Raw genomic sequence first — 11,764 nt, forward strand, 5'->3', positions numbered from 1 at the left:
GGGTTCTGGGTCTGGCATGATGGTGTTACCAGACTGGTACCTCTTGGACACAGGAAAATGGTGCCAGTGGGCCACAAATTTCCCATCTCCCTCTGCTCCCGAAAGTCAGATGAATAGAGGACCATGCCCTTTGGAGGAGGGGAGGACCCCAGGTGAGCAGAGGCCAAGGTCAGAATGAGTGCGATCCTTCAAGAGGCCATTGTGCGGTGCACGATGTTCTTCCACACATACACACATACCCTTCCCCAAACTCAGTTCCTGTCCCCCCTCCTGCCCACTAACAGGCTGAGTACATCAGCATCTTTGAGGGTACCACAGTGCAGGCATAGGAGGCAGTGAATGCAGAAGACTGTGGTCCCCGGGTCCGCAGTTTGTCCAGTCCCTGAAAGCCTCTCCATGCCAGGGTGCTGAATCTGCAGGATGCTTATGCAGACCGTGAAGTTGGGCAGAGTAGGAGTCAGAGAGGCCACTGGGAAACCTGAGTAACTGGTGCGGCCGCACCACAAAGGCTTCCTCTGGGGCGGCCTGTGGCATCACCAGGGCCAGAGAGTCAAAGGACATGGCACACAGCCAACAGGCAGGGCAGGAGGGGCCCAGCGCTCTTGGCCGGAGGACACAGCATAGCCACGCTGGTGCTGATTTCCTCCTCTTTCCCTGTACCTCCCCACAGTGGCCCTACCACCCCAGAAGCCAGACAGCCTGGGCAGTGGGGATGAGAAGAGAATGGAGAAACTCAGTGACCCTGGCCCCGGCTCCAAGAAGCAGCTCAAGTTTGAGGTAAGTTTCCTTTTGAGGGCTGTGATTCACGTGGTGCTCTAAAAGGGGGAAACTGAGGCCTGTCTAAATGGAGGACCTCTTACCTCTTATGTGGATAGTTGCTTCGGTGGGAAATCCTTCTTTCTGCTGCCTCTGGGCCATAACACCTCAGCCATGGCCTCTCCACATGGCCAGGATACACTACCAGGACCTTACGACAACGTGTAGGTGTACATGGGAAGACAGGACTCTAGTCCTTGGGCTGTTGCCTTCTTTTATAGGATCCTCAGATTCCTCAAGCCTTCCCTTTCACCCCATGACCTGGGGCATACGGGGCCTCCCATGGTATGGAAGAAGCCAAGATAGGAGGCCCTGGGCAGGGCCCCATTTCTATCTGGGCCTCAGTTTCCAAACCACATAGACAGCACAAGGGATGGGCCTTCCCAGAGCCCATTCTCCTGCCCTTTTTTGACCCAAGCAGTGGAGCAGAGTGGGTATCTGAACTCCTTCCAGGCACTAAGCGCAGGGCGAGGGCTCAGAATGAGGCCGAGTTCAGTGGAGGAGGTTCCCCTCACCCTCACCGCTTCACTGAGAACCTGTCCCTCCTTCCTCAGACCACAGGGCACAGCGCTGCCGTTGGCACAAAGCTGTGAGTTCAGGTCAAGTCCCTTCACGTTTCTGCCTCCCGGGACTGTGGGGTTAGTGTGTATCTGCAGGGTTCTGGAAGCATTTGCTGCTCCCAACCCAGGGTATACAGTGGGTTGCCTAGCTCAGAATACTGGGACTTCCCTTCCTTCCCCAGTGCTAATGGAACCCTATTGCTTGCCAGGAGACCAGCAGTGAAATGGGTATGGTTCCTGGTTCCTGCCCTTGCAGATCAAGTAGTGTGGTCAAGGGACAGACAAGTGGCATAGCTAGTGAACTTACTGTGTGATGCATATGTGCAGGTGTGTGTGTGTGTGTGTGTGTGTGTGAGAGAGAGAGAGAGAGAGAGAGAGAGAGAGAGAGAGAGAGAGAGAGAGAGAGCATGTGTTGTATCATATCAAATACTTCCTCAGGAGTAGAGTGGGCACTTGGCTTGGTAGGTGTCCTATTAACATGCCATGGATGAGGGAAGGCTGGCTTTGAACTCAGCATGGCTCACTTGAGAACTAGAGGAAACCAGCTTCAAGCTGCAGCTGCTGCAAGCAGGAGAACCTTGTCTGCCATGCACACTCCAGTCAGCAGGTATTTTCCCTTGTGGTGGTGAGGCCTGTCCCCATGCTCTCTGAGCTGGGACACCATGTCTGCACTGACTACTGTCATTCTATTGATCAGATCACATCTGGGTCTTTGATGCCTGGCCCTGGAGGGCTGTCCTTGGCGGAGAAGAACACTTGAGGTGGGAGTCTGAGGACTGTCCCCATGGCAGCAGGGGAACTAGGAACCCTGAGCTGATGGAGGGTCACATGGCGAGGGACTTAATGTTCTGACAACCTTACAGGACGAGGATAGATACGATCATTTTCTGGATTTATATGAAAGGAGAATGGAGCCTCAGAAACACAGGGACCTGCCCAGGACGGTGCAGCTGTTGGGGCCATGCCAGGAGGAGTCTGGACAGACTGGGGAGTTTTACCTCTTCATGTCCAGCCTGCTGCTTCCCAGTTCAGTTGCCAACCTGGGATTTTTGTCTGGCTTCCCAGTCACCGGTCGCTGTTGCCTTCCAGAAAGTTATCACCTTTGGTTGAAGTTTGGCTTTGTGAGGCCTCTGTCTCCTGTCAGATTCCACGTGTCTTCTTTGTCTTTGAACACTAGAGATTATCGGTGCCCTGAGACCTGTATGCCCTGCTCAGGCTCTGACCTCTTTCCTGGCTGGTCATGCTTAGTCATTGTCCTTCTGCCTTTTCCAGCATCAGGTAATGCTTTTGTTGGTAACTGAACACTTGTCTTTCTTTCTGTGCAGGAGCTTCAGTGTGATGTTTCCGTGGAGGAAGACAGCCGACAGGAATGGACTTTCACTCTCTATGACTTTGACAACAATGGCAAAGTCACCCGTGAGGTAAGTGTGCTGCAGCTATGCCCTCGGGTACAGGAGTCAGACTCAGCTTGAATCTGCTGCCCCATTTCTTGCCTGGTGGGGGCAGGACTATGGGAAGACTGGAGAGAGGCTGCTGGGAGTATCCTGAAGGGTGTGCTGGCACCTCACACAGTCCAAGGTTGGGGGTACCCCTCCAGGGAGAGGTGGGAGACAGCAGCAAAGTCCACGGGCTTCCCCGAGAGGGATCCCAGGTTGCAACAGTCTACTTCCTTCTCCTTGCAGTCCCCAGTCTCTAGCAGCCACCCTTGGTGGATTCAGTGAGGGTCCAAGGCCACACAGAACAGGAGCAAGCAGTAGCTGTGGCTACTCTCAGCCCCTCTCCCCTTTCGGAGCCTCCTACACCTCCTCCCAAGTCTCCCTCACTCTCTCCACTCTCCATGCCTCTGTCTCTGCAAATGGAACACCAGCTGTGTACCAGACTGAGCACTCAGCAGGTCAGACACAGTCTCAGCTCTCCCTGTGTTGCTCTGACAACCCAACGGCATGGAAAACACCAAGGGGACAGGAGGGAACAGTGGGGGCAGAGAGCAGCTTCTTGGAGGGACAGCCCTGTGCTAAAATGGCTTAGCCATGCAAGGCGCCTGCCTGGGAGTGTGCCCGTCTAGCTGATCTCTGGTTAATAACGGAAGGAGGCTGGCCTGTGGCCCCTTTGCAGAATAGATGTCTAGGGTCTTTTTAGGGCCCTTCAAGCAACCCAGATTTCATTCCAGGTGCCAGGAAAGCTGAGGCGGGCCAGGCTCAGCATCCTTCCCTCTCACTCTCCAGGCCTTCCTGCGTTATGAGGAGGGGCCTGTTAGAGGTGGTGCTTGGCACCTGTGTGGAGATGTAAGAACGGATGTGTGGGCTTTGTACCCTCCTGTGGTCCAGCATGTGGGCCTGCAGTGTCTCCTGAGGCATGAATGCTTGGCTTCCATGTCTCCTTATCCCAGTCAGGTTGGGACAAGTATCAGCTTCTCCAGAGCATGTGCAGGAAGTCACCTTTAAACTGTCAGAGTGAGATGTGGCTTACAGAGCCTGCCTCTGTCCTGGGCTGTAGCTTGGGGGATGAGAACCAGGTGGGAGGAGGAGGCTGACGGATGTCTAACCTTGCGGGACCCTGGCCTGTAAGTGATAGGACCCTAGCTCATCCTGTTGCAGCTAACAACGAAAGGAATTGGCTCCTGCACCTGAAATTCAGATCTGGGGGCTGACTTCAGCTCTGTGCAGGACCAGGCATTACCCATGCTCCCTCCAGTCTCATCTTACTGTATACACTCTCCGTGGCACCAAGTGCTGCCAGCTCTAGCCTGGATCCCTCCCTCTCAGGAATTCCTCCCATCCAAAATATCCACACAGAGCCCAGAGTCACATCTCACTGGCCTCTCAGCCGGCCTGGATGCACAGAACACACAGGTATCTGTGTGGCATCTTTGTCCCACAGTGAAGATGGCCAGCCCTTAGCGACTGCCTTCTTCCTTTCTTCCTGGTGTAGAGATGCTGTGGTTCCTCTCATGCATGTCCCTCACTGCAAAGTCCTTGCAAGAAGGAACATGGACAGACACTCCTTTCCGTTTTCTCACTCACGTCGTTGGTGATGAGAGGCCGGAGCCGCAAGGAAGGCAGGTGGTCCAGCATAGCCTGAAGCAAGCCTCTGGGCTGTGTTTTCTGAGAAGCTAGGATGCTGGCTTCAAGTTGAGGTCCCTGCCTGGTCCCCCATCCTCATCTCTAGCCACAAAGCTCCTCTTTAAACCTGCTGTACATTTCTCCTTCTTTTTTTTCCTAGTGTGAGTGCATGCATGGATTTTGGTGTGCCCAGGCAAACAGGCTCCTACCGCACAGCATCTGCTGCCTGGAGCCCGTGTCTGGGCTGTACATGTGGACCTTTCAGGCTCTCAGACATATAGGAAGCATTTATGGTCATCTGTGTCAGTCAGCTTTCTGTTGCTGTATCAGATATTGAACTACTCGACTTAAAAAAAGAACAGGCTTACTGCAGTCCATATCACTTGGTTCTGCCGTCTTGGGCCTGTGGCAGGGCAGCACGTTCCGGCAGGTGTGCATGGCAAAACAAAACTGCTCACTTTGGGGCCCGGAAGCGAGAGGAGAGAAAGAGAAGACCAGGTCCCACAGTCCCCTTTAGGAGCATGCCTCCAATGGCTTAAAGGCCCACCACAAGGTTTTACCCCCTAAAAGCCCTGCCAGCTCCGTATGCCACCCCGACTATACCGACTTCAGAAACAAAGCGTAGCAGCCGGTTCCTGTGTGCTGGACCCTGGTTTTTTAAGATGGCGGGAAAGCACTTTAAGGCATAGAGCACTTGAAGAATGTTGGCGGTGGCCCTTGGTTTCCTTGTTTGTCACCTCCATCGTGGCTTTTGGAGGTAATGCAGCTGGAGAGTGGGTGGCAGGACTGCACAGGTAGCTATGAGAAGGACAAGAAGAACTCTGTGAGGCCTCGCCAGAGTGCCCGAGACAGCTGAGTGCCAGGAGGGAGCAGCTGGAGGCTGTCTCAGGCTGGCGCCCCCCCCCACAGTCTGTCCTGCACGTGTTCTGGTCTGGTCTCTCAGAGGCTTTGTTAAAAGTGAAATTGGTTGTCAGTGTTTATGATCTGGGATATTTCTCAGAAGAGTCTGGATTTCTGGCTTCTCTGAGTAGCCTCATCTTGTAGAGTCAGCCTAGTAGAATGTCCACCATATTTCACGGGTACGCCTACGCCATGATGGGCCTCCATGCTTTTTGCCCATCACACATCTGCCTGGCTAGAGCATTGCTAGAGTCAGTCGTTCACCTCTGCCTCAGCCTAAGGAACGCCAAGGCCATCAGAAGTCGTGAGGAATTGTTGGGCAGTACCTGAGTGTGCCTGGTGGATAGCGTTTTCTAAAGCCAGTGGCTGTCCCTTAGACAGCTGACCACAGATACCCGGAGCACAGAAGCACTAGTAAGGGGGCTACTTGTATTCTCCCAGTCCAGTCAGAAGGCTCTGAGATCTGGAATCGCCATTCTAGTTTAATAGGTAACAGGCCAGAAATACTCGGTCAGCTTTGTCACATATCAGGTTGTCTTCAGTGACACTCACCTCACACTTCAGCGGCTGAAACTGATCCTCTTACATCCTGGAGGCTGGCGCTTAGGGCTCCATGGGGAGCGCTCCCTTCCTAGTCTGTGGATGGATGGCTGCCTTCTTACAAGGAGAGACGAGTGAGGCACAGAACAGCACATCTATTCCACCTCCCCTCCTGCATCCCCTCCAGGACCCCACTCACCTCCATCACTCACCAAGTCCAGCTACACTGTCCGTGGAGGTGGCTTCCACAGAGGGAAGGGTGGAAGCATAGTCCAGTTCAATGCAAGGACAGAATTGCATTTCTGTTTTCCCTCTCAGAGCGTGGGTATGTAGCCTCACTGGGTGCCTTTCACCTAGGAGGGTTGAGAGATAGGTTTTAAAGTCTTCCTCTGCCGGGGTGAGGTGCCTCAGGGAGGCTCCACACCCTCCCTACTAAAGGCCCCCGTGGCTCGCAGTCACGTACCGCTCTGACTTCATGAATCCCCCTCCTTTTGCGCTCTCGCTCCTCATTCCCTCCCTGAGATTTTTTTTTTAGCCACACCCACCATTCTGCGTCCAGCCCTCTTTGAAGGAGCCAGGGGCCTTCGGCGTGGCGACAGACAGTTGGTGACTCCCAGGTTAAAGTACGTGGGGCGTCTGCTTCCTCCCAAACAGGACATTACCAGCTTGCTGCACACCATCTATGAGGTGGTTGATTCGTCTGTGAACCATTCCCCCACATCAAGCAAGACCCTGCGGGTGAAGCTCACTGTGGCTCCTGATGGGAGCCAGAGCAAAAGGAGTGTCCTTTTCAACCACACTGGTGAGAGTTGACAAAATGGGCACCCATGCTAGGAAAGGCGGGAAGGACCCAAGTCAGCCTGGGAGGGTGGGAGGAGACCCAGCTTCCATGGACAGTTGCTTGGTATACTTAAGGCTTCAGTGGGCCTCTGTCCTGGGGGGGGGCGGGGGGCAGGGGTTGCTGATGGAAGGCCCTATGTAAGCAAAGGCATAGAGATCAGACTGGGTGTAGCAAGACGCTACCGGAACGTGTAGTGGAGAGAGTGGCAGGCCAGGCCTTGGAGGCCGAATCTGGAGAGGTGAGTGGGTCAGGCAAGCCCACCCAAAGTTACCACAAAGCTGTGGTGAAGCGGGTGGGTGGTGTTTGAAGGCACACTGCCAGGCAGTCGCTGGCGGAGCAGGAGTAGGTACTGACTAGTGTTTCTTGGGCTTCTGGGGTCCAGATCTGCAGAGCACAAGGCCCCGGGCAGACACCAAGCCTGCTGAGGAGCTTCGTAGCTGGGAGAAGAAGCAGCGGGCCCCCCCTCAGGTATGGCATTCACAGGCAGAGGCGGAAGCCTCATGCCTCTGAGCATACATTGAGCACCAGCTAGATACATCCATCTGAAGGACTTTGAGTAGCAGGCTCTATTCTGGGTCCTTTGTGGGGCTATGGATTTATTCCAAAAGCACAGCTTTTCAAATCAGACTCTGAATTTAAAAACAAAGCACAGGAAAACTCAAACAACCTCCTCCCGAAGCTGTGGCCCTTCACTGTGTTCCGTATAAGAATCCTTCAGATCCTCTGCATGTGCTCTGGGTTAGCGTGTGTTGGTCGTTCCTGACGTGTTGTGCAACATAGATGGGGCTAGGGCAGCACCTTGGGACCCAGCACAACTGGTATTTCTACCAGGGTCTATGTGCACATGACTTCACAGCAGTGAGACAAAGCCCAAGTCTCCCAGCCCTCAGGATGGCCTGGCTGTTTGGAGGGCTGGGAGAACCTTCATTTTTCAGGCTTCTTACTCTCAGAATTGTAGGTTAGGGCTTGTGAATGTGCAGTTATCTGTCCCTGTGTCGCTTCTGCAAAAACAGAGGGAAGGTGGGCTGTTTAAAGAAAAGCTTTCCGTGCTGGCCTCGGGGCAGCAGGCAAGTGTGGGATCTTTCACATCTGGTGTCTAAGGGCATGGCTGGAGAAGGACCAGTCCTTGATGTGACCATGAAGAGACAGAACGTGCCAGGGCACTTCTGGGTGGGCAGGGGACGGGGTGGGAGGCTCCAGGCTAGCTAGAGATGGGCGCATTGAGTAAAACATGGGGAGATGGGACAGGTGGTGGCAGGTGGCAGGGAAAGGAAGGCACAGACTGAACGGTTTCTGTCTCGGGCCCCTTCTCCCAAGTCACAGAGAAGAACGAGTGATGAGCTGTTGTGCATATGTAGCTGGCAGCCCGGTGGTTTCCCAGAAGACTTCGGGGCCTGTGCCTTCTTCCTTAACAACCTTTTTGTTCACAGGTTCCAGGGTGACAGCCACCTGGAGCAGCCAGGCTGCTACCATCATTGTGTAGATGAGAACATCGAGAGGAGAAACCACTACCTAGACCTGGCGGGGATAGAGAACTACACGTCTCAGTTTGGACCCGGTAAGGGACTGCTGGATAAGGCGTATACCCAGAAACACGGTGCTGGGTAGTGGCCATTGTTCCCTGAGGACATGTCAGAGGCTCTTCTCACAGGAGGTAACATTAAAGATGTTCTCAAAAGGAAAGTAATACTTGGGCAAAGCTGAGTGACACCCAAGAGAATGAGGGGGCTTCAGACGCAGCAAAAGCAGCAGTCGCACCCCGGCACCACAGCTCTGGTGGCCACGTGGTCCAGGAAAGCGCTGCCCTGCCGGCCTCTGTGCTCCCGGGCCTTGTTTCACTCCTGCTCCCTCCCTTCTGTGTGCATTCTCTCTGGGCTTCCCTGGCATTTCCCTGTGTGCACTTAGAATGCTCCGCCCACCTTACTTCATCCTAGTCATCATCATCTTGCATCACCTGTCAGCAGATGGGAAGGTTCCCTTTCCTGTGGGGCAGTGAAGGGCACTAGAGGGCCCGTAGCTCAGACAGAGAGGCGATGGCCCCCCAGGGCAGCCCAGTGCACACAGTGGGCACTCACCCAGTATCTGTTGGATTCGTTCCTAGGCTCCCCTTCGGTGGCACAGAAGTCAGAGCTGCCCCCTCGAATCTCCAACCCCACTCGCTCCCGCTCCCATGAACCAGAAGCCGCCCACCTCCCACACCGGAGGCCCCACGGTGTGGACCCGGGCTCCTTCCACCTCCTGGACACCCCGTTTGCCAAGGCGTCAGAGCTCCAGCAACGGCTCCGGGGTACTCAGGATGGGGGCAAGCACTTCGTGAGGTCCCCCAAGGCCCAGGGCAAGAACACGGGAATGGGCCACGTGGCCAGAGGTGCAAGAAGCAAGCCCCCATTGGTGCCCACCACCCACACTGTGTCCCCCTCTGCCCATTTGGCCACCAGTCCAGCCCTCCTCCCCACCCCGGCACCCCTGGGGCACAAGAAGCACAAGCATCGAGCCAAGGAGAACCAGGCAAGCTGCCGGGGCCTGCAGGCCCCACTGGCCGCGGGAGGCGCCACCGTCATGGGGCCAGAGCAGGTGAGGGAGCTGCCTGCTGTGGTGGTGTATGAGAGCCAGGCTGGGCAGGCCGTCCAGAGACATGAGCACCACCACCACCACGAACATCACCACCACTACCACCACTTCTACCAGCCCTAAGCCCCACCCGGCCGCCACGTGAAGGACCCATCCCCACGCCTCGAGGCATTATTATTCTATTAATTATTGTTATTATGACAATTATTGTTATTAATAATTATTGTTACTCCACTAATATTTAGCTAGCCTTCATGTAGAAGATATATGGAAACACAGAACTAAACTTTTATTTATATGTTGTGGGGATTATATAACGCACCCAGGAAGTGACTCTGGGTTTGGAAGGGTCCTTGGGCCACCCCAGCGGCAGGGTCCACGCAGATCTTCCCAAACCACAGGAGTCCTCGGCCCAGCCACCCCACTCCGGCTCTTCCAGGAGAGCACCCTTGCCTGGCCCAGCTTCAGAGACCCTCGAGAGCTCCAGAGGGCAACAGCTGCTACCTCTCAGTGTTATTCCGGTCTGACTTCGCCCTTAACTGATTGTAACGTGCTACAGGGGACTTCAGTGGACTGCCATCGCGATGGCCTCTCTGCCCTGGTGTTTCACGCCTCAACCTAGACACCCTAGCTGTGGAGTCACTGCCTCGCCTTTCCAAAGGGAACATGCCCAAGCCAACCCCATCCCTTTTGGTTTCCATGCACAATGTGGAAGTGCCCCTCTCCTCCTGTGCCCCCCTTTGCTTTTGAAGGATGTACCTGTGTTTGAGGATTGTCCTTGAAGCCAGCCTTCTCCTTTTGGAAACTGCTACAGAGAGAAGCAACCACATAAGGAAGCGTGCTTTCCCAAAATGGCCCCATTGCATGGTGGAGGGTGTGAGACCCGAGTTTGCCATCAGCAAATACACGTTGTGGCTCTCTGGCCGCCTTTGTATCTATAGGTAGATGCTGCCTGTCCGTGTCTCTGTATCTTTCTATAAATACACTCTCAGGTATCTTTGCTGGCGTGCAGAAGTCAGTGCACTGCTGTACGGAAGCTCCTGCAACCCATGTGCTTCTTGTAAGGGTCGCCTGCCCATCAGAAGCAAGCAGCCACCCCCCCCCCCAGAAGAAGAGGTCCTTTCTTGGGTTTTGAAACCTGCAGTTTTGGAGAAACCTGCTTGGGTATAGGAATGGGGGTGGCAGCTGAGACCCTGGGGCAGCGTCCTTCACAGAACAAGATTTTATCAGACAAGGGCCTAAGGAAGCCAGAAAAGGACCACTGCCAAGTAGTTGGGACCCCTAAGTACAATAGATGGTGTTTCCAGGTTGAGTAATGTGAGGAGGGCTAAATTCAGGGTGACTGCCAACACTGGAGCAAAGCCCGACGGACAGCAGAACCCAGACCAACTTAGCCACCCCTGTACCTCGAAGGTGAGCTTGAAAGGCACCTAGGAGCTGGGACCTTCATTCAGCGAATGTGACAGGGTGTGTGGAACCCAGGAGTGGGTGTCCTGACTCCCTTCCCTGCCTCTTCTACATGCTTCTGTAGTGGCTTCTGCTGAAGGTCTTGGGAGGGGTAGGAGTTACATGGGCTTTGATTCTTGAGGGTCCAGAGCAAGTCTGACCCCGCAAGGAAATGATCACAGCTGTCCATCCACCCCTCTGTCTCCGGAGCTTAGCATGGTTGGTTAGCATGTGTCTGGAGGTAGTGAGCGTTAGTTGTTTTTATAGTGTTGATTTTCCTGGTTGCTGGTGTGCTTGGGACTGATTGATGCAATCTTCAAGACGTTACTGTGAGGAAGCAGGAAGTAGAAGTCCAGGGACTTGTCCAAGGCTCAGAGAGGCCAAAACCTGCTGGAGACACACGGTAGGTGGCAGTGCTGGGTTCTAGTCTCCAGGGTCCCTAACACCGTGAGCCCTGGCTCTTCCTCACATGAAGCTGTGAGTTTCTGTTTGACTAGAATACAACGCACAGGAGGTGACCAGAACCAAACCAAATGGGCAAAGCATTGTGGGAGCTGGCTTGGAGATGACAGGATCCAGTATGAATGAAGTAGAGGTTTTGTTCCTGAGTCCCGTCCCCTGTATCCCCATCCCCTGTGACACCCCCCCCACTTCCCTCGCCAGCAGGCCTGAGCTACTGACGTTCTGGGCCCGGGATCAGGAGGAAAGAACTTTGTAGGAGACAAAAGCCTAATGAGGGATTGTGATTGACTGCATTTGGAGAAGGCAGTCACCCCGGATCAGTCACCATGGCCTATCTGCTATGTGTCCACTTGTCACAGGAGGCAGGGTCCGCACATGACAGCAGTAGGGCTGGGGGAGAGGGACAGCAGCAAAGCAGAACAAAAGCAAAAAACCCAGCGGCCTCCAGGCCCAGCGTTGCCACAAGCAATTCTGCCTCGGGAGTGGGAGCTGCTGGCTTTAGGCCCTCGGCTTGGGGAAGGAGGTCCCCTGCTGCTCTGGGATTTTGTTACTTCTTGCTAACTTTT

At 54.5% G+C, this 11,764-nt stretch overlaps 1 protein-coding gene across 1 annotated transcript in view; it reads left to right on the plus strand.

The window, feature by feature from the left end:
• The window catches only part of Nkd1 (NKD inhibitor of WNT signaling pathway 1), a 70,811-nt gene extending 60,521 nt beyond the window's left edge, over window positions 1–10,290 (plus strand). The window contains exons 5-10 of the mRNA XM_040735293.1: window positions 671–777; window positions 2,702–2,797; window positions 6,533–6,680; window positions 7,102–7,180; window positions 8,144–8,277; window positions 8,821–10,290. Coding sequence (XP_040591227.1) covers window positions 671–777; window positions 2,702–2,797; window positions 6,533–6,680; window positions 7,102–7,180; window positions 8,144–8,277; window positions 8,821–9,413 — 1,157 coding nt within the window. The 3' untranslated portion in view covers window positions 9,414–10,290. The remainder of the gene's footprint in view (window positions 1–670; window positions 778–2,701; window positions 2,798–6,532; window positions 6,681–7,101; window positions 7,181–8,143; window positions 8,278–8,820) is intronic.
• The last annotated feature ends 1,474 nt before the right edge of the window (window positions 10,291–11,764 follow it).

This window comes from Mesocricetus auratus, unplaced genomic scaffold (genome assembly GCF_017639785.1).
Source record: "Mesocricetus auratus isolate SY011 unplaced genomic scaffold, BCM_Maur_2.0 Super-Scaffold_100045, whole genome shotgun sequence".
Taxonomy (NCBI): domain Eukaryota; kingdom Metazoa; phylum Chordata; class Mammalia; order Rodentia; family Cricetidae; genus Mesocricetus; species Mesocricetus auratus.